The sequence below is a fragment of the Arachis ipaensis genome, chromosome B10 (assembly GCF_059453495.1).
Source record: "Arachis ipaensis isolate K30076 ecotype BB chromosome B10, ASM5945349v1, whole genome shotgun sequence".
NCBI classification, from domain to species: Eukaryota; Viridiplantae; Streptophyta; class Magnoliopsida; order Fabales; family Fabaceae; genus Arachis; species Arachis ipaensis.
In genome coordinates, this window is record NC_142435.1 from 29,004,671 (window position 1) to 29,031,540 (window position 26,870).

The 26,870-nt window shown below is 38.4% G+C and overlaps 2 protein-coding genes across 2 annotated transcripts; both read left to right on the forward strand.

Moving 5' to 3' along the window:
• Positions 1-468: 468 nt before the first annotated feature.
• LOC148579533 (uncharacterized) lies at positions 469-24,347 on the forward strand. The gene is made up of 5 exons (XM_088483616.1): positions 469-498; positions 621-704; positions 782-884; positions 995-1,221; positions 23,767-24,347. Exons 1-4 carry the CDS (start codon positions 469-471, stop codon positions 1,204-1,206), a joined length of 429 nt encoding a protein of 142 aa, XP_088339742.1. The 3' UTR covers positions 1,207-1,221; positions 23,767-24,347.
• Positions 24,348-25,335: 988 nt separating this feature from the next.
• Positions 25,336-25,950, forward strand: LOC107620331 (uncharacterized). Its single transcript, XM_016322510.1, has one exon. The coding sequence runs from the start codon at positions 25,336-25,338 to the stop codon at positions 25,948-25,950; it is 615 nt and encodes a 204-aa protein (XP_016177996.1).
• Positions 25,951-26,870: the final 920 nt, after the last annotated feature.

Consider the following 26,870-nt stretch of genomic DNA (forward strand, 5'->3'; position numbering starts at 1 on the left):
TCCTGCTTTGATGGAAAATTCTCCAAATCTTTATGTGTGTTCACTTCACATTATGGTTTAAGAAATAGTACTTCCTAATACTAGTATTGTATTATGTGGCTTTGAATCTACCATTCATTCTGCATTTTCTCATTCCTAAGATTTGCCATTCAAATATAATCATGCTCTTATGAAATGGGCAGGCTGAAAACATGATTGCTCATAAGGAAGAGATCTTTCTCTGCCCTAAAAGAACCTGGTTTATAGCAGAGACAGAAAAAAAGGTTGCTGCAAAACAACAAAGGTAAAATTTCTTGTTTCATTGTTGTGATATTCCTCAAATTACAAGCAATTAGTTTTTTCTTTTTTGTGAGGTCATTATAATGCATTTTGATATGGTTGACTCTTTCTCTTCTATTAAAGGCATCTATTAATAACGACAAGAGTTTTGGAAAGGTAATTAGTGCTCAGGAAGCCGAAGACCTCAAAATGAAGGAAAAAGGGAAGCGGGAGCGAGAGGTAAGGAGGTGACCCCCTATTTTGCATGCAGCTTTTTTATTATTGTACCTATTAGGATATATATTCAAACTTGTTTCCATGCATTATTCGGTAATTGCATGATGGATTTTTAACCAATGCAGAAAAATTTGTCGAGAAAGAAGCGTAGAAAATTGGAAGCGGCTAGAGAGATGTTGGAAGATGAAGGAGATGATGACAAACTAGAAGTATGCACTTCCTGTTTGCATTTACGGTTTAATCCGTATTCCTTAACCTCTGTTGAACTTTAATACATGAACTGCAGGTTAAGGGGGCAAATAAGAAAGAAAAGGGTGGACTTTCGCTTGTTGATGTCACTTATCGACGAGCAAAAGCAGTGAAGGCTGTCAAGAAGGCAATGGATTCAGGTAAGATCGTGAAGAAAAACAAAAAGAATACTGCTCGGAATAAATCCGTGGCGTGTTTAAGTCATTCGGAACTTCCAAGGTCAGAAAGATGCTTATTAACAAGGTTGCAGAACTCCATCCTACACAAGTTTGCATTTATTGCAAGGCGAAGTTGTGGAACATGCGGCAGGCCAGAATGATCCCTCAAAGTGCTAGTTCCTGGTTGGGTTCCTATGAAGATGGTGTTGAGTATTATGTGTGCCTCAATGGCCACATGCTTGGGACATGCACCTTGTTACCATTGTCTGATTCAGAAGAGGTATCCTCATCAGAGGAGGAATAGTTAACTGATTCTTAGGTACTTTCTCTCTACTTATTTATGTTTAAATATTTATATCCATAAGAGGTCTTCATGATAGAAGTATAAAAGGATACTGTGGAAGATTTAAATGGGAAGTGGCATCCTCATTTCAACATATAATCCCTAAATCCAATGCTATAACCTGGCCTCACTTTAGGCTCAATTATCATGCTATTTGGTGCTTTAGAAGTGTGCCTGTTTGTTAAATTTTATTTTTATTTTAGATCATTATCATGTTTAGTGCTAGCTTTAATGATTGAATTTGAAGGATTTCTGATGAGCGGATAATTTATACGCTTTTTGGCAGTGTTTTTACATAGTTTTTAGTATGATTTAGTTAGTTTTTAGTATATTTTTATTAGTTTTTAAATAAAAATCACATTTCTAGACTTTACTATGAGTTTGTGTATTTTTCTGTGATATCAGGTATTTTCTGGCTGAAATTGAGGGACCTGAGCAAAAATCTGATTCAGAGGCTGAAGAAGGACTGCAGATGTTGTTGGATTTTGACCTCCCTGTACTCAAAGTGGATTTTCTGGAGCTACAGAAGTCCAAATGGTGCGCTCTCAATTGCGTTGAAAATTAGACATCCAGGGCTTTCCATCAATATGTAATAGTCCATACTTTGCCCGAGTTTAGATGACGCAAACTGGCGTTCAACGCCAGCTCTCTGCCCTATTCTGGAGTTAAACGCCAGAAACAGGTTACAAACTGGCGTTTAACTCCAAGGAAGACCTCTACACGTGAAAGCTTTAATGCTCAGCCCAAGCACACACCAAGTGGGTCCGGAAGTGGATTTCTGCATCATTTACTTATTTCTGTAACCCTAGTAACTAGTTTAGTATAAATAGAACTTTTTACTATTGTATTTATATCTTGGAACCTTTTGATAATCTTTGGAACGTTTTTCCTTAGACTTGGGGGCTGGCCTCACGGCCATGCCTGGACCTTGTTCTTATGTATTTTCAACGGTAGAGTTTCTACACACCATAGATTAAGGTGTGGAGCTCTGCTATTCCTCATGAATTAATGCAAAGTATTATTGTTTTTCTATTCAACTCAAGCCTATCTCTTCTCTAAGATATTCATTCGCACACAAGAACATGATGAATGTGATGATTATGTGACGCTCATCACCATTCTCACTTATGAACGCGTGCCTAACAAACACTTCCGTTCTACATGAAAACAAGCTTGAATGCATATCTCTTAGCCTCCTGATCGTGAGATCAGAGTCTTCGTGGTATAGGCTAGAATTATTGGCGGCCATTCTTGAGATCCGAAAAGTCTAAACCTTGTCTGTGGTATTCCGAGTAGGATCTGGGAAGGGATGGCTGTGACGAGCTTCAGACTCGCGAGTGCTGGGCGTAGTGACAGATGCAAAAGGATTACTGAATCCTATTCCAGTATGATCGAGAACTGACAGATGATTAGCCGTGTGGTGACAGTGCATTTTGGACCATTTTCACTGGGAGGACGGGATGTAGCCATTGACAATGGTGATACCCTACATAAAGCTTGCCATAGAAAGGAGTATGAAGGATTGGATGAAAGCAGTAGGAAAGCAGAGATTCAGAAGGAACTAAGCATCTCCATACGCTTATCTGAAATTCTCACCATTGAATTACATAAGTATCTCTATCTTTATTTTATATTTTATTTATCTTTTAATTATCAAATCTCCATAACCAATTGAATCTGCCTGACTGAGATTTACAAGGTGACCATAGCTTGCTTCAAGCCGACAATCTCCATGGGATCGACCCTTACTCACGTAAGGTTTATTACTTGGACGACCCAGTGCACTTGCTGGTTAATTGTGCAAAGTTGTGACAAAGAACTAAGATTATGAACGTGCGTATTAAGTTTTTAGCGCCGTTACCAAGGAATGAACGATCACGATTTTGCCACACCAAGTTTTTGGCACCGTTGCTGGGGATTGTTCGAGTTTGGACAACTGACGGTTCATCTTGTTGCTCAGATTAGGTAATTTTATTTTAATTTTAAGCTTTTTGTTTTTATTATTTTTTATTTTCGAAAAATTTTCAAAAAAAAATTTAATAAATTATTCTATGTTCTTCAAAATTTTAAAGAAGGAATTCTAGAGTTTCTTCATGATCTGTTGAAGCCTGGTTGGCTGTCAAGTCATGTCTAATTTTTTTGGACTGAGGCTTCCACTTATCATGGCAAGAGTCCTTGGACTTTCATCTAATCATCTGTTATATGCCTGATTTGTATCTGCTGAAGCTTGGTTGGCCATTGGCCATGTCTAGTGTTTTGGACCGGAGCTTTCACTGAAAGCTTGGCTGGCTAGTAAGCCATGTCTAATTCCTGGACCGGAGCTTTAGACTAACATTGCATGATTCCTGGAATTCTTATTAAAAATTTTGAAATCCTCATTTTTCTTCTTCCAATTAATTTTTGAAAAAATAAAAAAAAATTTATAAAATCAAAAATAATTTGATGTTCCTTGTTTGAGTCTAGTGTCAAATTGTAAGTTTGGTGTCAATTGCATGCTTTTAATTTTTCTTTAAAATTTCGAAAACTCATGCATGTGTTCTTCATGATCTTCAAGTTGTTCTTGATGATCTTCTTTGTTTGATCTTTGCAATTTTATGTTTTATGTCTTTTCTTGTTTTTCATATGCATTTTCAATTTGTTAGTGTCTTAACATTAAAAATTTCTAAGTTTGGTGTCTTGCATATTTTTCTTTTCTTAAATATTTTCAAAAATAAGTTCTTGGTGTTCATCTTGACATTCAAAGTGTTCTTGGTGTTCATCTTGACATTCAAAGTGTTCTTGCATGCATCATGTGTTTTGATTCATAATTTTCATGTTTTGAGTCTTTTGGTTGTTTTTCGCTTTCATCATTAAAAATTCAAAAATAAAAAAATATCTTTCCCTTTTTCTTCTCATAAAATTCGAAAATTTGAGTTGACATTTTCAAAAATTTTTAAAATCTAGTTGTTTCTTATGAGTCAAATCAAATTTTCAATTTAAAAATTCTATCTTTTTCAAATCTTTTTCAAAAATCAAATCTTTTTTCATTTTTTCTTTCATATTTTCGAAAACTTTAAATTTTGATCTTCAAAATCTTTTTTTTATTTCCATTCCATATTTTCAAAATTAATGCTAACAATTAATGTGATTGATTAAAAAATTTTAAAGTTTGTTACTTGCCTAGTAAGAAAGGTTCAATCTTTAAATTTTTAAATCATATATTTTTGTTTCTTGTTAGTCAAGTAATCAACTTTAATTTTCAAAATCAAATCTTTTTAAATTTCTTTTTCAAATCTTTTTTTCAAAATAAATTTCAATCACATCTTTTTCAAAATCAATTTCAAAATCTTTTCTAACTTCTTATCTTTTCAAAATTAATTTTCAAATCTTTTTCAAATTAATCTTATCTTGTTTGATTCTTATCTTTTTCAAAATCACCTAACTAATTTTCCCTCTTTAATTTTCGAAAACTCTTTCCCACTTTTTCAAAGTTCCTTTTTAATTAACTTTTGTTTTAAAATTCTAATTTAATTTAATTTCATTTTTTTAAAAAACTTTCGAATTTTAATTTTAATTTTAAATTAAAAACAAAAATATTTTTCTTTTCTTTTCAATTATTTTCGAAAATTCTTCCCTCTCACCTCCTCCTAATTATTTATTTATCTACTAACGCTTCTCTTCTTCTTAAAAATTCGAACCCTCTCCCTCTTTTTGTGTTTGAATTCTTTTTCTTCTCTTCTACTCACATAAAGGAACCTCTCTACTGTGGCAAAGAGGATCCCTATTATTTTCTGTTCCCTTCTTTTTCATATGAGCAGGAGCAAGGACAAGAACATTCTTGTTGAAGCTGATCCTGAACCTGGAAGGACTCTGAAGAGGAAGCTAAGGGAAGCTAAAGCACAACTCTCTGGAGAAAATCTGACAGAAATTTTCGAAAAAGAAGGAGACATGGCCGAAAATAATAACAATGCAAGGAAGATGCTTGGTGACTTTACTGCACCAAATTCCAATTTACATGGAAGAAGCATCTCAATCCCTGCCATTGAAGCAAACAATTTTGAGCTAAAGCCTCAATTAGTTTCTCTGATGCAACAGAACTGCAAGTTTCATGGACTTCCATCAGAAGATCCTTTTCAGTTCTTAACTGAATTCTTGCAGATCTGTGATACTGTTAAGACCAATGGGGTTGACTCCGAGGTCTACAGGCTTATGCTTTTCCAGTTTGCTGTAAGAGACAGAGCTAGAATATGGTTGGACTCTCAACCTAAGGATAGCCTGAACTCTTGGGATAAGCTGGTCACGGCTTTCTTAGCCAAGTTCTTTCCTCTTCAAAAGCTTAGCAGGCTTAGAGTGGATGTTCAAACCTTCAAACAGAATGAAGGTGAATCCCTCTATGAAGCTTGGGAGATATACAAGCAACTGACCAAAAAGTATCCTTCTGACATGCTTTCAGAATGGACCATCCTGGATATATTCTATGATGGTCTGTCTGAATTATCTAAGATGTCATTGGACCATTCTACAGGTGGATCCATTCACCTAAAGAAAACACCTGCAGAAGCTCAAGAACTCATTGACATGGTTACAAATAACTAGTTCATGTACACTTCTGAAAGGAATCCTGTGAGTAATGGAACGCCTCAGAGGAAGGGAGTTCTTGAAATTGATACTCTGAATGCCATATTGGCTCAGAATAAAATATTGACTCAGCAAGTCAATATAATTTCTCAGAGTCTGAATGGATTGCAAGCTGCATCCAACAGTACTCAAGAGGCATCTTCTGAAGAAAAAGCTTATGATCCTGAGAACCCTGCAATAGCAGAGGTGAATTACATGGCGAAACCCTATGGAAATACCTATAATCCCTCATGGAGAAATCATCCAAATTTCTCATGGAAGGATCAACAAAAGCCTCAACAAGGCTTTAATAATGGTGGAAGAAATAGGTTTAGCAATAGCAAGCCTTTTCCATCATCTACTCAGCAACAAATAGAGAATTCTAAGCAGAATCCATCTAGCTTAGCAAATTTAGTCTCTGATCTATCTAAGGCCACTCTAAGTTTCATGAATGAAACAAGGTCCTCCATTAGAAATTTGGAGGCACAAGTGGGCCATCTAAGTAAAAGAGTCACTGAAACTCCTCCTAGTACTCTCCCAAGCAATACAGAAGAGAATCCAAAAAGAGAGTGCAAGGCCATTGATGAGCGGATAATTTATACGCTTTTTGGCATTGTTTTTAGTATGTTTTTAGTACATTTTAGTTATTTTTTATTATATTTTTATTAGTTTTTAAATAAAAATCACTTTTCTGGGCTTTACTATGAGTTTTTGTGTTTTTCTGTGATTTCAGGTATTTTCTGGCTGAAATTGAGGGACCTGAGCAAAAATCTAATTCAGAGGCTGAAAAAAGACTGCAGATGCTGTTGGATTCTGACCTCCCTACACTCGAAGTAGATTTTCTGGAGTTACAGAAACCCAATTGGTGCGCTCTCAATTGTGTTGGAAAGTAGACATCTTGAGCTTTCCAGCAATATATAATAGTCCATACTTTGCTCGAGATTTGATGGCCCAAACAGGCGTTCCAAGTCAGCCAAGAATTCTGGCGTTTAACTCCAGAACTGGCACAAAAGCTGGAGTTAAACGCCCAAACTGGCATAAAAGCTGGCGTTTAACTCCAAGAAATGTCTCTACACATGAAAGCTTCAATGCTCAGCCCAAGCACACACCAAGTGGGCCCCGGAAGTGGAATTTTACAATAAACACCCTAGCTTACTCATTTTCTGTAACCCTAGGTCACTAGTTTACTATAAATACTACTTTCAGTGATTCATATTGTACCTCATGACACTTTACACGTTTCTTATTGTATTCTCTATGGCATGAGTCTCTAAACCCCATTGTTGGGGGTGAGGAGCTCTGCTGTTCTTTATGAATTAATGCAATTACTACTGTTTTCCATTCTATCACGCTTGCTTCTATTCTAAGATATTCATTCGTACTTCAACCTGATGAATGTGATGATCCGTGACACTCATCATCATTCTCACCTATGAACGCGTGCCTGACAACCAGCTCCGTTCTACCTTAGATTGAATGCATATCTCTTAGCCTCATGATTCAGATCAGAGTCTTCGTGGTATAAGCTAGAATTATTGGCGGCCATTCCTGAGATCCGGAACGTCTAAACCTTGTCTGTGGTATTCTGAGTAGGATCAGGGAAGGGATGGCTGTGACGAGCTTCAAACTCGCGATTGTTAGGCGTGTGACAGACGCAAAAGGATCAATGGATCCTATTCCAGCATGATCGAGAACCGACAGATGATTAGCCGTGCGGTGACAGCACATTTGGAACATTTTCACTGAGAGGACGGGAAGTAGCCATTGACAACGGTGATGCCCAACATAAAGCTTGCCATGGAAGGAGCCTTGCGTGCATGAAGAAGAAGATAGTAGGAAAGCAGAGATTCAGAAGACAAAGCATCTCCAAAGCCTCAACCTGTTCTTCATTACTGCATAACAAGTATTTATTTCATGTTCTTTTACTTTTTACAATTAAATATGAGAATTATTGATATCCTGACTAAGAGTTACAAGATAACCATAGCTTGCTTCAAGCCGACAATCTCCGTGGGATCGACCCTTACTCACGTAAGGTATTACTTGGACGACCCAGTGCACTTGCTGGTTAGTTGTGCGGAGTTGCAAAAGTGTGATTGTAATTTTGTGCACCAAGTTTTTGGCGCCGTTGCCGGGGATTGTTCGAGTTTGGACAACTGACCGTTTATCTTGTTGCTTAGATTAGGAATATTTTATTTTTATTGGTTTAGAGTCTTTTATTTGAGTTTAGTTTTATATTTTAAGTTTGGTGTCAATTGCATGCTTTTATTTTCTTTTAATTTTTCGAAATTGCATGTCCTCAGTTCTTTCTTGATTTTTAAAAATTCTAAGTTTGGTGTCTTCTTTGTGTTTTCCTTTAATTTTTCGAAAATTTTTGTTTGATTCTCTAAAAATTTTAAGTTTGGTGTGTTTTTGTGCTTTTATTTACTTAAAAATTTTTCAAAAATTTGTTCTTGGTGTTCATCTTGATCTTCAAAGTGTTCTTGGTATTCATCTTGACATTCAAAGTTTTCTTGTTTGTTCTCTGTGTTTTGATCTAAAATTTCTAAGTTTAGTGTCATTTTGTTGTTTTTCTCTTTCCGCATTAAAATTCAAAAATAAAAAAAATCCTTTCCTTATTTTACTCATAAATTTCGAATTTTGCATTAATTTAGTCAAAGATTTTCAAAATCATATCTTTTTTTAGTCAAGTTAATATTCTAATTTCAAAAATTGATATTTTCAAATCTTTTTCAAAAATAAAATCTTTTTAATTTCTTCAATCATATCTTTTTTTTTTAATTTGCAATCATAGCTTTTAAATCATATCTTTTTAATTGCTAATTTCAAAATCTTTTTTTAATTAATTAATTAATTTAGTTTTCAATTTGCTTTTATTTTATTTTATTTTATTTTTGTTTTCAAAATTTTATTTTATTTTCCATTTATTTTACTTATTATTTTCGGTTACTTTTAAACAAAAAAAAATATAATTCATATCAATTCCCTTTTCTCCATCATGGACATAAGTGGAAGTGAACAGTCTAGAAGGACTCTGGGGTCATATGCTAACCCCATTACAGCTGCATATGGGAGTAGCATCTGTATACCTCGCATCAAAGCAAGCAGCTTTGAGCTAAATCCTCAGCTCATTATCATGGTGCAGCAAAATTGCCAGTATTCCGGTCTTCCACAGGAAGAACCTATTGAGTTTCTGGCACAGTTCTTACAAATTGCTAACACAGTACGTGATAAAGAAGTGGATCAGGATGTCTACAGATTATTATTGTTTTCATTTGCTGTAAAAGATCAAGCTAAGAGATGGTTAAATAACCAACCCACATCAAGCATAAAAACATGGAGACAATTAACAGACAAATTTCTGAATCAATTTTACCCTCCAAGAAGGATGACACAGCTAAGGCTGGACATCCAAGGCTTTAAACAAGAGGATCATGAATCCCTTTATAATGCTTGGGAGAGGTACAAATGGATGCTGAGAAAATGCCCCTCTGAAATGTTTTCAGAGTGGGTACAGTTAGACATCTTCTACTATGGACTTACAGAAAAAGCTCAGATGTCCCTAGACCACTCAACTGGTGGATCTATACACATGAGAAAAACAATTGAAGAAGCTCAAGAGCTCATAGATATAGTTGCTAGAAATCAACATCTGTACTCAAATAGTGAGTCCTCCATAAAAGAAAAGGCTATGGCAGTAACTACTAATCCTAATCCTCAAGAACAGATTGTTGAACTTAATCAGCAATTACTCCTTATGACAAAATAATTAGCAGAATTCAAAGAGATGCTCCAAGATACTAAAAATGCTAACAAGAATATAGAAGCACAATTGAATCAGACAAGACAGCAGCTATCTAAACAGATAACAGAAGGTTGCCAAGCTGTCCAACTAAAGAGCGGGAAGACATTGAATAACTCAGCTCAAAGTAGCAAAAAAGTCAAGAAAGGAACAAATGACAGAGGATGACCAAACCACTGCCCAAAATCCCTCTGAGGACATTAAGAGCCCAGAGAGGAATAACTCTGGCATTCAAACGCCGGAAAGGGGGGGAAAAACTGGTGTTAAACGCCAAATAGATGCCCAAATCTGGTGTTCAAACGCCAGAAAAGGGTGGGAACCTGGTGTTAAACGCCCATTCAGCCCCCATTCCTGGCGTTTAAATGCCAATGAGGGATCAGACACCTGCAAGTGCTGATAGTAACCCCTCTAAGAAGGCTTCTCCAACCACTTCTGTAGGGAATAAACCTGCAGTAACTAAGGTTGAAGAATATAAAGCCAAGATGCCTTATCCTCAGAAGCTCCGCCAAGCAGAACAGGATAAACAATTTGCCCGCTTTGCAGACTATCTCAGGACTCTTGAAATAAAGATCCCGTTTGCAGAGGTACTTGAGCAAATACCCTCTTATGCTAAGTTCATGAAAGAGATCTTAAGTCATAAGAAGGATTGGAGAGAAACTGAAAAAGTGTTTCTCACTGAAGAATGCAGTGCAGTCATTCTGAAAAGCTTACCAGAGAAGCTTCAAGATCCAGGAAACTTTATGATACCATGCACATTAGAGGGTGCTTGTACCAAGACAGCCCTATGTGACCTTGGAGCAAGTATTAACCTAATACCTGCATCTACTATTAGAAAGCTTGGCTTGACTGAAGAAGTCAAACCAACCCGGATATGTCTTCAAATTGCTGATGGCTCCATTAAATATCCATCAGGCATCATTGAGGATATGATTGTCAAGGTTGGGCCATTTGCCTTTTCCACTGATTTTGTAGTGCTGGAAATAGAGGAGCACAAGAGTGCTACTCTCATTCTAGGAAGACCTTTCCTAGTAACTGGACGAACTCTTATTGATGTATAAAAAGGGGAAGTGACCCTGAGAGTCAATGAGGATGAGTTCAAGTTAAATGCTGTCAAAGCTATGCAGCATCCAGACACATCAAATGACTGCATGAGCACTGATATTATTGACTCTTTGGTGGAAGAGATCAATATGACTGAAAGTCTTGAATCAGAGTTAGAGGACATCTTTAAAGATGTTCAGCCTGATCTGGAGGAATCAGAGGAAATAAAAGAACCTCTGAAAATCCCTCAGGAAGAGGAGAAACCTCCTAAACCCGAGCTCAAACCACTACCACCATCCCTGAAATATGCATTTCTGGGAGAGGGTGACACTTTTCCAGTGATCATAAGCTCTGCTTTAAATTCACAGAAAGAGAAAGCACTAATTCAAGTGCTAAAGACACACAAGACAGCTCTTGGGTGGTCCATAAGTGATCTTAAGGGCATTAGCCCAGCAAGATGTATGCACAAGATCCTATTGGAGGATGATGCTAAGCCAGTGGTTCAACCACAGAGGCGGCTAAATCCAGCCATGAAGGAAGTGGTGCAGAAAGAGGTCACTAAGTTACTAGAGGTTGGGATTATTTATCCTATTTCTGATAGCCCCTGGGTGAGCCCTGTCCAAGTTATCCCCAAGAAGGGAGGCATGACAGTGGTTCATAATGAAAAGAATGAACTGGTTCCCACAAGAACAGTTACAGGGTGGCATATGTGTATTGATTACAGAAAGCTCAATACAGCCACCAGAAAGGATCATTTTCCTTTACCATTCATAGACCAAATGCTAGAAAGACTAGCAGGTCATGAATACTACTGCTTTTTGGATGGCTATTCATGCTACAACCAAATTGCAGTGGATCCTCAAGACCAAGAGAAAACAGTATTCACATGTCCATCTGGAGTATTTGCTTACAGAAGAATGTCTTTTGGTCTCTGCAATGCACCTGCAACCTTTCAGAGGTGCATGCTCTCTATTTTCTCTGATATGGTAGAGAAGTTCCTGGAAGTCTTCATGGATGACTTCTCAGTATTTGGAGACTCATTCAGCTCCTGTCTTGATCATCTAGCACTTGTCCTGAAAAGGTGCCAAGAAACTAACTTGGTCTTAACTGGGAAAAATGTCACTTTATGGTGACTGAAGGAATTGTCCTTGGGCACAAAATTTCAAGCAAGGGAATAGAGGTAGATCAAGCCAAGGTAGAGGTAATTGAAAAATTACCGCCACCTGCCAATGTAAAGGCAATCAGAAGCTTTCTGGGGCATGCAGGATTCTATAGGAGGTTCATAAAGGATTTTTCAAAAATTGCAAAACCTCTGAGCAACCTGCTAGCTGCTAACACACCATTTGTGTTTGACACAGAGTGTCCGCAGGCGTTTAAAACCCTGAAAGCCAAGCTGGTCACAGCACCAGTCATCTCTGCATCTGACTGGACATTACCATTCGAATTAATGTGTGATGCTAGTGACCATGCCATTGGTGCAGTGTTGGGACAAAGGCATTACAAGCTTCTGCACGTTATTTACTATGCCAGTCGTGTTCTAAATGACGCACAGAAGAATTACACAACCACAGAAAAAGAGCTGCTTGCAGTGGTTTATGCCATTGACAAGTTTAGATCCTATTTAGTAGGATCAAAAGTGATTGTGTACACTGACCATGCTGCTCTTAAATATCTACTCACAAAGCAGGATTCAAAACCCAGTCTCATAAGATGGGTGTTGCTTCTGCAAGAGTTTGATATAGAAATAAGATACAGAAAAGGGACAGAGAACCAGGTAGCTGATCACCTGTCCCGGTTAGAACTAGTGGCTGGGACGTCCCTTCCTTCCACTGAGATCTCTGAGACCTTTCTGGATGAGCAACTCTTTGCCATTCAGGAGGCACCATGGTTTGCAGACATTGCAAATTATAAAGCTGTGAGGTTCATACCCCAGGAGTACAGCAGGATGCAAAAGAAAAAACTAATTTCTGATGCAAAGTACTACTTATGGGATGAACCATATCTCTTTAAGAGATGCACTGACGGAATGATCCGCAGATGCGTCCCTAGAGAGGAGGCACAGAAGATCCTGTGGCATTTCCATGGATCACAGTATGGAGGACATTTCGGAAGTGAGCGAACAGCCACTAAAGTCCTCCAATGTGGCTTCTATTGGCCTACTCTCTATAGAGATGCCCGAGAGTTTGTGCGTAACTGTGACAGTTGCCAAAGAGCTGGTAACTTGCCTCATGGTTATGCCATGCCTCAACAAGGGATCTTAGAGATTGAGTTGTTTGATGTATGGGGTATTGACTTCATGGGTCCTTTCCCACCATCATACTCAAACACTTACATTCTGGTGGCAGTAGGCTACGTATCTAAATGGGTGGAAGCAATTGCCACACCCACTAATGATACCAAGACTGTGCTGAAGTTCCTCTAGAAACATATTTTCAACATATTTGGTGTTCCCAGAGTACTAATCAGTGATGGGGGAACCCATTTCTGCAATAAACAGCTTTATTCTGCTATGGTTCGATATGGAATTAGCCACAAAGTAGCAACTCCGTATCATCCACAGACAAATGGGCAGGCTGAAGTCTCTAATAGAGAACTAAAAAGAATCCTGGAACGGACTGTAATTGCCCGTAGAAAGGATTGGGCAAAGAGCTTGGATGATGCTCTGTGGGCATACAGAACAGCATTCAAGACTCCTATAGGAACCTCTCCATACTAGCTTGTGTATGGTAAGGCTTGTCATCTGCCCGTGGAACTGGAACATAAAGCCTACTGGGCAACCAGATTCCTAAACATGGATGCTAAGTTAGCTGGCGAGAAAAAATTACTCCAGCTAAATGAGCTGGAAGAGTTCAGACTCAATGCTTTTGAAAATGCAAAAAATTATAAAGAAAAAGCAAAAAAGTGGCATGACAAGAAATTGTCATCCAGAGTCTTTGAGCTAGGACAAAAAGTTCTACTATTTAACTCTAGGCTCAGATTATTCCCTGGGAAATTAAAATCCCGGTGGAGGGGACCATATGTGATTACAGGAGTGTCACCATATGGATATGTTGAGCTTCAAGATATTGATTCTGACAAAAAGTTCATTGTCAATGGACAGAGAATCAAACATTATCTTGAAAGCAATTTTAAGCAAGAATGCTCAAAACTGAGGCTTGAATGAAGCTCAGTAAAGGTCCAGCTAAAGACAATAAAGAAGTGCTTGCTGGGAGGCAACCCAGCCATTAGCAAGTTATTTATTTTAAATTAATACTTGTAGAGGCTTGATATACATTTTCATCAAAGGTTAATCATCAAAAATGAAGGAATTTATAGAGTTACAGAAGGATTCAGTGCAAAAAGCAGAGAAAAGGAGCTTGCTGGCAAGAAAACGCCAGTAAGGGGCATTTTGGGTGTTAAACGCCAGAATGGGTATCATTCTGGGCGTTCAGCAAAACACCGAGTGATAAAGGAGTTTCTGGTGTTTAACGCCAGCCACGGTACCTGGCTGGGGGTTAAACGCTCATAATGGCCAACAACTGGGCGTTAAACGCCAGAATGGATACCATTCTGGGCGTTTAACACCAAAAAGGCAGGGGGAGGAGATTTTGTTTCCAACTTGAAATTTTTTCAAATTTTCATGTTTTGACTCATAATTTTCTGCATAAACATGTTTCAAACTTTCATCATTCACCCTCAATTTTCATCATTCAATAATTTTCTAAATTATTTTTCAAATTTCTTTCAAATCCTTTCCAAATCTTCTTCAAAAACTCAAATATCTTCTCAAATTCTTTCCATATCTTTTCATATCTCTCTCAAATTTTTTGAAAGCCATCCCCTCCTCCTATAAAAATAATTTTGGCCATCCCCTCCTCTACACCATTTGAATTTACCTCTTCTCCTCTCTCTCCCCTTTCCCTTCTTTTGCTTGAGGACAAGCAAACCTCTAAGTTTGGTGTGCTTTTCCATGATCACTGAGCTAAGACTCATCAAGATCATGGCACCTAAGGGAAAACAAACCAAATCAAGAGGCAAGAAAGAGAATACTTCAAAGAGTCTTTAGAATCAAGAGAGGTTCCTAACCAAAGAACATGCAGACTATTACTACAAAATAATGGGTCTGAGGTCAGTGATCCCGAAAGTTAAATTCAATCTGAAAGAAGATGAATATCCGGAGATCCAAGAGCAAATTTGAAACAGAGGATGGAAAATTCTAGCCAATCCTAACACAAAGGTTGGAAGAAACATGGTTCAGAAATTCTACTCAAATCTGTGGCTGACAGATAAGCAGAGAATGACTGGAACCGCTTTTTATACCTACAGAACCATGGTCAGAGGAAGAATTATTTGCTTCCATCTGGACAAAATAAGAGAGGTCTTCAAACTACCTCAACTACAAGATGATCCTGAATCCTTTAATAGGAGAATGGTGAGAGTAGATAAGGGGTTGGATTAAGTGCCTCCCTAGAACTAAGTGGATAACCAATTCCAAAGGTGTCCCAAACCAACTCAAGAGAGGAGATCTCAAACCAGTTGCAAGAGGCTGGCTGGACTTCATTGGGCGTTCTATATTGCCTACTAGCAACCGCTCTGAGGTCACTGTCAAAAGAGCAGTGATGATTCATTGTATTATGCTTGGAAAAGAAGTGGAGATTCATCATCTGATTTCTTGTGAGATTTACACAATTGCAAACAAGAACTCCACTGAAGCCAAACTGGCCTACCCAAGCTTAATTTCTCTGCTATGTAAAGATGCTGGGGTGAGGATGGGAGTAGATGAATTCATCCCAATTGAACACCCAATCACCAAGAAGTCAATGGAAGGACAAGTGCAAGACAACTCCATCAAAAAGAGGGCGCAGGAGTTCCTCCCAGAAATTCCTGAAATTGACTACTGGACCCGCTTAGAAGCATCTGTTACCAAGCTGCAGGAAGCTATAGAACAACTTAAGGAAGAACAGCAGAATCAAAACTGCATGCTCTGCAAGCTGCTGAAGGAACAGGAGAAGCAGGGGCGTGAGCTACAGGAGCTGAAGTGCCAGAAGCTCTCCCTTGAAGGACCAAGCACCCCACAAAAAGAGGGAGCATCCACTTCTCAAAATCAAGGTTGTTGAGTCCTAACTCTGTGATAACCTTTATTATTAAGAGTCTATTTTAAGAGTCATTTATTTTTCTGCTTTTAATTTTCTGTCTTCTATTATTATGGGTCTGCCTTTATATTTATTTTTGAGTCTTATTTTTATTCCATAATTAATAAAATTAAAGTTTATGTCTTAAAGCTATGAATGTCCTATGAATCCATCACCTTTCTTAAAAGGAAAATGTTCTTAATTGAAAAAGAAAAAGAAATACATGAATTTTGAATTTTAAAACAGTTTAATTATTTTGATGTGGTGGCAATACTATTGTCTTTCTGAATGAATGCTTGAACAGTGCATATTTTTGAATTTGATTGTTTATGAATGTTAAAATTGTTGGCTCTTGAAAGAATGAAAGAAAAAGGAGAAATGTTATTTGATAATTTGAAAAATCATAAAATTGATTCTTGAAGCAAGAAAAAGCAGTGAATAGAAAGCTTGCAAAAAAAAAAGAAAGAGAAAAGCAAGCAGAAAAAGCCAATACCCCTTTAAACCAAAAGGCAAGGGTGATAAAAAGGATCCAAGGCTTTGAGCATCAGTGGATAGGAGGGCCCACAGGAATAAAATCCTGGCCTAAGCGGCTAAACCAAGCTGTCCCTAACCATGTGCTTGTGGCGTGAAGGTGTCAAGTGAAAACTTGAGACTGAGCGGTTAAAGTCGTGGTCCAAAGCAAAAAGAGTGTGCTTAAGAACTCTGGACACCTCTAATTGGGGACTCTAGCAAAGCTGAGTCACAATCTGAAAAGGTTCACCCAGTTATGTGTCTGTGGCATTTATGTATCCGGTGGTAATACTGGAAAACAAAGTGCTTAGGGTCACGGCCAAGACTCATAAAGTAGCTGTGTTCAAGAATCAACATACTTAACTAGGAGAATCAATAACACTATCTGGATTCTGAGTTCCTATAGAAGCCAATCATTCTGAACTTCAAAGGATAAAGTGAGATGCCAAAACTGTTCAGAGGCAAAAAGCTAAAAGCCCCGCTCATCTAATTAATACTGATCTTCATAGATGTTTTTGGAGTTTATTGTATATTATCTTCTTTTTATCCTATTTGATTTTTAGTTGCTTGGGGACAAGCAACAATTTAAGTTTGGTGTTGTGATGAGCGGATAATTTATACGCTTTTTGGCATTATTTTTAGTATGTTTTTAGTACATTTTAGTTAGTTTTTATTATGTTTTTATTATTTTTTAAATAAAAATTACTTTTCTAGGTTTTACTATGAGTTTGTATGTTTTTCTGTGATTTCAGGTATTTTCTAGCTGAAATTGAGGGACCTGAGCAAAAATCTGATTTAGAGGCTGAAAAAAGACTGTAGATGCTGTTGGATTCTGACCTCCCTGCACTCGAAGTGGATTTTCTGGAGCTACAGAAGCCCAATTGGCACGCTCTCAATTGCGTTGGAAAGTAGACATTCTGGGCTTTCCAGCAATATATAATAGTCTATACTTTGCCCGATATTTGATGGTCCAAACAGGCGTTCCAAGTCAGCTCAAGAATTCTGGCATTTAACTCCAGAACTGGTACAAAAGCTGGAGTTAAACGCCCAAACTGGCATAAAAGCTGGCGTTTAACTCCAAGAAATGTCTCTACACATGAAAGCTTTAATGTTCAGCCCAAGCACACACCAAGTGGGCCCCAGAAGTGGAATTTTACAATAAACACCCTAGCTTACTCATTTTCTGTAACCCTAGGTCACTAGTTTACTATAAATACTACTTTCAGTGATTCATATTGTACGTCATGACACTTTACACATTTCTTATTGTATTCTCTACGGCATGATTCTCTAAACCCCATTGTTGGGGGTGAGGAGCTCTGCTTTTCTTCATGAATTAATGCAATTACTACTGTTTTCCATTCTATCACGCAAAAGTGTGATTGTACGACCTAGTGCAAAAACTTGGACGACCTAGTGCACTTGCTGGTTAGTTGTGCGGAGTTGCAAAAGTGTGATTGTAATTTTATGCACCAGCCATAACCTTACATGGTGTGGCCGAACCCAGAGAGGAGGAGAAGGACGTGAATCCTAGTGAGGAAGACCTCCTGGGACATTCACTGACCAATAAGGAGTATCCCTTTGAGGAACCAAAGGAATCTGAGGCTCATCTAGAGACCATAGAGATTCCATTAAACCTCCTTTTACCATTCATGAGCTCTGATGACTATTCTTCCTCTGAAGAGGATGAAGACATCAGTGAAGAGCAGGTTGCTAAATATCTAGGAGCCATCATGAAGTTGAATGCTAGTTTATTTGGTAATGATACTTGGGAGGATGAACCTCCCTTGCTCACCAACGAACTGAATGCATTGGATAAGCATCAGTTACCTCAAAAGAAATAGGATCCTGGTAAATTCCTAATTCCCTGTAACATAGGCACCATGACCTTTGAGAAGGCTCTGTGTGACCTGGGATCAGGAATAAACTTAATGCCACTCTCTGTAATGGAGAAACTTGGGATCTTTGAGGTGCAAGCTACCAGAATCTCATTAGAGATGGCAGACAACTCAAGAAAACAGGCTTATGGACAAGTAGAGGACGTGTTAGTAAAGGTTGAAGGCCTTTACATCCCTGCTGATTTCATAATCCTAGACACTGGGAAGGATGAGGATGAATCCATCATCCTTGAAAGACCCTTCCTAGCCACAGCAAAAGTTGTGATTGATATGGATAGAGGAGAGTTGGTCCTGCAACCAAATAAGGACAACCTTGTGTTTAAAACTCAAGGATCTCCTTCTGTAACCATGGAGAGTAAGCATGAAAAGCTTCTCTCTGCAGAGTCAACCAAAGCCCCCACAGTCAAACTTTAAGTTTGGTGTTGGGAGGCCACAACCAAACTCTAAGTTTGGTGTTGAACCCCCACATTCAAACTCTAAGTTTGGTGTTGGGAGGTTCCAACACTGCTTTGAACATCTGTGAGGCTCCATGAGAGCTCACTATCAAGCTATTGACATTAAAGAAGCGCTTGTTGGGAGGCAACCCAATGTTATTTAATTATATCCATTTATTTTCTATTGTTATTTTATGTTTTTCTAGGTTGATGATAATGTGGAGTCACAAAAACTACTGAAAAATCAAAAAACAAAATGAAAAATAGCTTTAAAAACAGCTCACCCTGGAGGAAGAACTTACTGGCGTTTAAACGCCAGTAAGAAGCATCAAACTGGCGTTTAACGCCAGAAAGAAGCATCAAGCTGGCGTTAAATGCCAGAAACAAGCACCAGACTGGTGTTTAACGCCAGAACAGAGCATGGAAATGGCGTTAAACGCCATAAATAAGCAGCAAGCTGGCGTTTAACGCCAGACATGCATACTAAGGGCGTTTTACACGCCTAATTGGAGCAGGGATGTTAAGTCCTTGATCCCACTGGATCTGTGGACCCCACAGGATCTCCACCTTTTCTTCTCTCCTCTTCATACCTTTTCATAACTCTCTTCCACAAATACCCTTCACCAATCACCTCAATCACTCTTCCCCATCACCTCTTCACCATTCACATCCATCCTCTCTTCCCCAAAAACCCCACCTACCTCCAAATTTCAAACTCTTTTCCCTCCCAAACCCAACCCTAATGGCCGAACCCTAAACCTTCCCCCACTCCTATATAAACCCCTCATTCCTTCTTTATTTTCACACAACACAACCCTTTCTTCTTTCCCTTGGCCGAATACACACCTCTCTCCCTCTCCTCCATTTTTCTTCTTCTTCTCCTTCTTTCTTTCTTCTTTTGTTCGGGGACGAGCAAACATTTTAAGTTTGGTGTGGTAAAAGCATTACTTTTTGTTTATCCATAACCATTAATGGCATCTAAGGCCAGAGAAACCTCAAGAAAGAGGAAAGGGAAGGCAATTGCTTCCACCTCTGAGTCATGGGAGATGGAGAGATTCATCTCAAAGATCCATCAAGACCACTTCTATGAAGTTGTGGCCAAGAAGAAAGTGATCCTTGATGTTCCTTTCACGCTAAAAAAGAATGAGTATCCGGAGATCCGACATGAGATCCGAAGAAGAGGTTGGAAAGTTCTCACCAACCCCATTCAACAAGTCGGGATCTTAATGGTTCAAGAGTTTTATGCAAACGCATGGATCACTAGGAACCATGATCAAAGTGTGAACCCGAATCCAAAGAATTGGCTTACAATGGTTCGGGGGAATTACTTAGATTTTAGTTCGGAAAATGTAAGGTTGGCGTTCAACTTGCCAATGATGCAAGAAAACGCACGCCCCTACACTAGAAGGGTCAACTTTGATCAAAGGTTGGACCAAGTTCTCATGGACATATGTGTGGAAGGTGCTCAATGGAAAGTTGACTCAAGAGGCAAGTCGGTTCAATTGAGAAGACTGGACCTTAAGCTTGTAGCTAGAGGATGGTTGGAGTTTATTCAATGCTCAATCATTCCTACTAGCAACCGGTCTGAAGTTACTATAGACCGGGCCATCATGATCCATAGTATCATGATTGGGGAGGAAGTAGAAGTTCATGAGATTATACCTCAAGAACTCTATAAGGTGGCTGACAAGTCTTCCACTTTGGCAAGGTTAGCATTTCCTCACCTCATTTGCCACCTCTGCAATTCGGCTAGAATTGACATAGAGGGAGACATCCTCATTGATGAGGACAAGCCCATCACTAAGAAAAGGATGGAACAAACAAGAGATCATGGACCTCAATAAGAGCATGAGGAAATTCCTCACTATAAAATCCCTGAGATGCCTCAAGGGATGCACTTCCCTCCATAAAACTATTGGGAACAAATCAATACTTTCCTAGGAGAATTAAGTTCCAACATGGAACAACTAAGGATGGAGCACCAAGAGCACTCCATCATCCTCCATGAGATTAGAGAAGATCAAAAAGCTATGAGGGAGGAGCAACAAAGACAAGGAAGAGACATAGAGGAGCTCAAGAGCACCACTGGTTCTTCAAGAAGAGGAAGACGCCACCCTCACTAAGGTGGACCCGTTCCTTAATCTCCTTGTTCTTATTTTCCTGTTTTTCGTTTACTATGCTTTATGTTTTATTTATGTTTGTGTCTTTACTATATGATCGTTAGTGTTTAAGTGTCTATGTCTTAAAGCTATGAATGTCCTATGAATCCATCACCTCTCTTAAATGAAAACTGTTCTAAAAATAAAAAAACAAGAAGTACATGGTTTCGAATTCATCCTTGAAACTAGTTTAATTATTTTGATGTGGTGACAATACTTTTTATTTTCTGAATGAATGCTTGAATAATGCATATGTCTTTTGATATTGTGGTTTATGAATGTTAAATATGTTGGCTCTTGAAAGAATGATGAAAAAGGAGAAATGTTATTGATAATCTGAAAAATCATAAAATTGATTCTTGAAGCAAGAAAAAGCAGTGAATACAAAAGCTTGTGAAAAAAAAGAGAAGAGAAAAGAAAAAAAAGAAAGAAAAAAAAGAAAAAGCAAGCAGAAAAAGCCAAGAGCTCTTTAAACCAAAAGGCAAGAGCAAAAAGCCAATAGCCCTTAAAACCAAAAGGCAAGGGTAATAAAAAGGATCCAAGGCTTTGAGCATCAGTGGATAGGAGGGCCTAAAGGAATAAAATCCTGGCCTAAGCGGCTAAACCAAGCTGTCCCTAACCATGTGCTTGTGGCGTGAAGGTGTCAAGTGAAAACTTGAGACTGAGCGGTTAAAGTCAAGGTCTAAAGCAAAAAAAGAGTGTGCTTAAGAACCCTGGACACCTCTAATTGGGGACTTTAGCAAAGCTGAGTCACAATCTGAAAAGGTTCACCCAGTTATGTGTCTGTGGCATGTATGTATCCGGTGGTAATACTGGAAAACAAAGTGCTTAGGGCCACGGCCAAGACTCATAAAGTAGCTGTGTTCAAGAATCAACATACTGAACTAGGAGAATCAATAACACTATCTGAAATCTAAGTTCCTATAGATGCCAATCATTCTGAACTTCAATGGATAAAGTGAGATGCCAAAACTATTCAAGAGGCAAAAAGCTACTAGTCCCGCTCATTTGATTGGAGCTAAGTTTCATTGATATTTTGGAATTTATAGTATATTCTCTTCTTTTTATCCTATTTGATTTTCAGTTGCTTGGGGACAAGCAACAATTTAAGTTTGGTGTTGTGATGAGCGGATAATTTATACGCTTTTTGGCAATGTTTTTACATAGTTTTTAGTATGATTTAGTTAGTTTTTAGTATATTTTTATTAGTTTTTAAATAAAAATCACATTTCTAGACTTTACTATGAGTTTGTGTTTTTCTGTGATTTCAGGTATTTTCTGGCGGAAATTGAGGGACCTGAGCAAAAATCTGATTCAGAGGCTAAAGAAGGACTGCAGATGCTGTTGGATTTTGACCTCCCTTCACTCAAAGTAGATTTTCTGGAGCTACAGGAGTCCAAATAGCGCGCTCTCAATTGAGTTGAAAAGTAGACATCTAGGGCTTTCCAGCAATATATAATAGTCCATTCTTTGCTTGAGTTTAGACGATGCAAACTGGCGTTCAATGCCAGCTCTCTGCCCTATTCTGGAGTTAAATGCCAGAAACAGGTTGCAAAGCAGAGTTAAACGCCAGAAACAGGTTACAAACTGGCGTTTGACTCCAAGGAAGACCTCTACACGTGAAAGCTTCAATGCTCAGCCCAAGCACACACCAAATGGGCCTGAAAGTGGATTTCTGCATCATTTACTTATTTCTGTAACCCTAGTAACTAGTTTAGTATAAATAGAACTTTTTACTATTGTATTTATATCTTGGAAACTTTTGATCATCTTTGGAACGTTTTTCCTAAGACTTGGGGGCTGGCCTCACGGCCATGCCTGGACCTTGTTCTTATGTATTTTCAACGGTAGAGTTTCTACACATCATAGATTAAGGTGTGGAGCTCTACTGTTCCTCATGAATTAATGCAAAGTACTATTGTTTTTCTATTCAACTCAAGCCTATCTCTTCTCTAAGATATTCATTCGCACACAAGAACATGATGAATGTGATGATTATGTGACGCTCATCACCATTCTCACTTATGAACGCATGCTGACAAACACTTCCGTTCTACATGAAAACAAGCTTGAATGCATATCTCTTAGCCTCCTGATTGTGAGATCAGAGTCTTCGTGGTATAGGCTAGAATTATTGGCGGCCATTCTTAAGATTCGGAAAGTCTAAACCTTGTCTGTGGTATTCTGAGTAGGATCTGGGAAGGGATGGCTGTGACGAGCTTCAAACTCGCGAGTGCTAGGCGTAGTGACAGACGCAAAAGGATTACTGAATCCTATTCTAGTATGATCGAGAACCGACAGATGATTAGCCGTGCGGTGACAGCGTATTTTGGACCATTTTCACTGAGAGGACGGGATGTAGCCATTGACAACGGTGATTCCCTACATAAAGCTTGCCATAGAAAGGAGTATGAAGGATTGGATGAAAGCAGTAGGAAGCAGAGATTCAGAAGGAACTAAGCATCTCCATATGCTTATCTGAAATTCTCACCAACGAATTACATAAGTATCTCTATCTTTATTTTATATTTTATTTATCTTTTAATTATCAAATCTCCATAACCAATTGAATCTGCCTGACTGAGATTTACAAGGTGACCATAGCTTGCTTCAAGCCGACAATCTCCGTGGGATCGACCCTTACTCACGTAAGGTTTATTACTTGGACGACCCAGTGCACTTGCTGGCTAATTGTGCGAAGTTGTGACAAAGAACTAAGATTATGAACGTGCGTATTAAGTTTTTAGCGCTGTTACCAAGGAATGAACGATCACGATTTTGCATACCAATTTCCTTGCACTAATTTATACATTTGTTAAAATTAGGCCTTTTTGCTATACCGTATAAGATCTGATAGTATTGGTCAATATTAATAAACAACTTTTTATAGTTATACGGTCTTATCCATTCTTGAAGGTATATGTGATAACTGCTACATTGCTCATAGCATCTCTCGTTGTCTTTGAATAGATTGGCAGCAAGTCCTGACAAGAAGGTTGAACTTCTGTGTCAGATTTCTCTTCAAGTGCGCCATTACCATTTAGCTTTGAGCTTTAGGTTGTGGTGTATCAAATCATGCCAGCATTTCCGAGGAAGGACCATGATGCTGCTAACCAACATTTCTCATGAATTTTGGCATGGATGGTTGTTAGTCATTACTGCTAACTATGTGATATACCATGTATCCAGTGAGACATGTACCATATCCAGTCACCAATAGAGGTGATTAAATGAGCAGCTCCTACCACCTGTGAGTTTTAATTGTTGCCTTTTGGTGCTTTTGTGTTATCATGGTGACTGGTTGAATACTGGTTATTTAGATGTTCCTAGTTGAATACCTTACTAATTCTTTGCTTAGACAGAATTGAAGTTGAAACTAAGATTTAAAAGAAAGTCAGTGATTTTTATTATCCTTTTTATAATCTTTCTATTAAAGCTGGTTTTCAATTGATTAGGCAAAGAGAGCTGGTTAAAAGTTGAAGAGCCGAATTGTAGCGGAGCAATCCATACATAAATGGTCTCATATAATTGAGCGATTGAGAACTTTGCTTTATTCTCTTTGCTGTATTATTGTATTTCATGTGAGCTAGGCTCTATTTGTTTTCTTTTGATCATTAACTATGTGATAATCATTGATGTAACATAGATTTGTAGTATTTGTGTTGTTTGAATTTGTATTATACTTTATTACATTTCAAGAGAACTTTGTGTATAAATATTTAATTATATTGAATTTAATAAAATTCTTCATTTTGTAGTAATTAATTTTAGTATATTTATATTATGTAGTATAATAATAATAATTAATGATAAAATTTGAAATTTTAGAAAAATGATAGGTGGTTATTTCTAAAAGAGTGAGTGTAATTAAAAAATCTTAAGATTTTAGCGGCAATAGTAATGGCAACTAAAAGTGAATAATATTACAATTTTAAAATTATTTTTAGTGGCAATATAAATTGCCGGTAAAATGAGTTTTGGTGGCAATAGTAATGGCTACTAAAAGTGAATAATATTGAAATCTTAGAATTACTTTTGGTGGCCATATAAATTGCCAAAAAATGGCTGCTAAAAATTATATAGTTTTTGCGGCCATTAAAAAGGTCTTTACCGGCAAATGTTATAATTGCCACTAAAACCTTTTAGCGGCAAAGCATAAGACGGCTAATGTCTAATTGCCGGTAAATGTATTAGAGGCTATTTTTATTGCCGCTAAAAGCAAAATAAATGGCTGCTAAAAGTGATGTTTCTTGTAGTGAGCATACTCTGTGTGTGACTATGTGCTACTTAGGATATCAGACTGGTATGTGTAGCATACGTATTTTGTGAGCATGCATTTGGGACTTTAAAGCATTAAACTTGAGATATTGAGATTGATCACCTTAATATCAATTATTTGGTGTGAATAGGGACCAAATGTCGTCTCAAAGATCCGAGCGAGGTGGCCAGAGGGAAAATCTTAGGACGGAACCGATGTAAGGACCTCGAGATGGAAGCTCGGGTGCTGGTACAAGCAATGCGGGTCAATACTACAGGTCTATGACCCCTACTGACTTCCTCAGGAGTGGTTCACCTCAGTTTAATAGAAATGTCAATGCGTTGGAGGCTGATCGGTGGTTTCGAGATGTAGAGAGATTTTTGTACACTCAGCACGTTCCTGAAGTACAGTCAGTGGAAATAGTGACCCACATGATGGAGGGAGATGCTCAGAAATGGTGGCAGGAGTTATGTCATACTTTGCAGACAGAGTTAACATATGTTCCTTGGAATAGATTCAAGACGAAATTTTACGAGAAATATTTCTTGCATGCATTTTGCACTGCAAAGGAGTTGGAGTTAATGCAGCTGAAGCAAAAGAATATGTCGGTTGCTGACTATACCCGTGAATTCAACAACCTGTGCCGTCTCTCAAGAGTTTGTCAAGGAAATCCAGCTGACTATGAGGAGTGGAAGTGTGCTCAGTATGAGAAAGGACTTAGGAGAGACACATTTAACTACGTGTATCCGCAAAGGTTAACGAATTTCATTGAATTGGTTAAGAAAAGTCAATTTGCAGAAAATCACTCTATGAAGTGGGCGATGTTACAGGAAGGCTATGGAGAGACTGCTCCAGATGAGTCGCATAGAGCCGGGCTAGGTGAATGTTACGTGTAAGGTCCCACATCGGTTGGAGAGGGGAACGAAGCATGCCTTATAAGGGTGTGGATACCTCTCCCTAGCATGACGCATTTTGACGAGTGAGTGTGGGGGGCTTCGGCTAGTATCCCTATCGTCAAAGGCAAAACCGTGAGGCCTTGTGTGCCAAAGCGGACAATATCATGCTAGCGGGTGGTCTGGGCTATTACAGATGGTATCAGAGCCAGAACCCGGATCGATGTGCCAGCGAGGGCGCTGGACTCCCTTAGAGGGGTGGATTGTAAGGTCTCACATCGGTTGGAGAGGGAAACGAAGCATGCCTTATAAGGGTGTGGATACCTCTCCCTAGCATGACGCGTTTTGACGAGTGAGTGTGGGGGGCTTCGGCTAGCATCCCTATCGTCAAAGGCAAAACCGTGAGGCCTTGTGTGCCAAAGCGGACAATATCATGCTAGCGGGTGGTCTGGGCTGTTACATTATGAGTGCGGAAAACCGGGGCATATGGCTCGAGACTGTTCACATAGGAAACGCCGAAATGTAGCCGAATCCGATTCTCAGACTTGAGGTAACCATAAATTAGCCGTTAAATTTCGAACTTCCTTGCATATTATTAATATGTGATATTCATTCGTAATATATGACACACGTTGATAATTGAAAAGCCCAAGTCAACAACTGGTCGAAGGCTATTAGTTGTTAAGATGGAGTAACGTTTATTTAACTTAAAAGGGTGAATCGGTTCGGACTGGCGTTAGGTTTAAAATAGATAAGGGTTAGAGATGAAGATATTCCGAAAACTACTTTCAGGACATGTTATGGTCATTATGAGTATACAGTGATGCCTTTTGGATTGACTAATGCTCCGGCAGTATTCATGGATTATATGAACAGAATTTTCTAGTCGTACCTGGACAAGTTTGTTATTGTCTTTATTGATG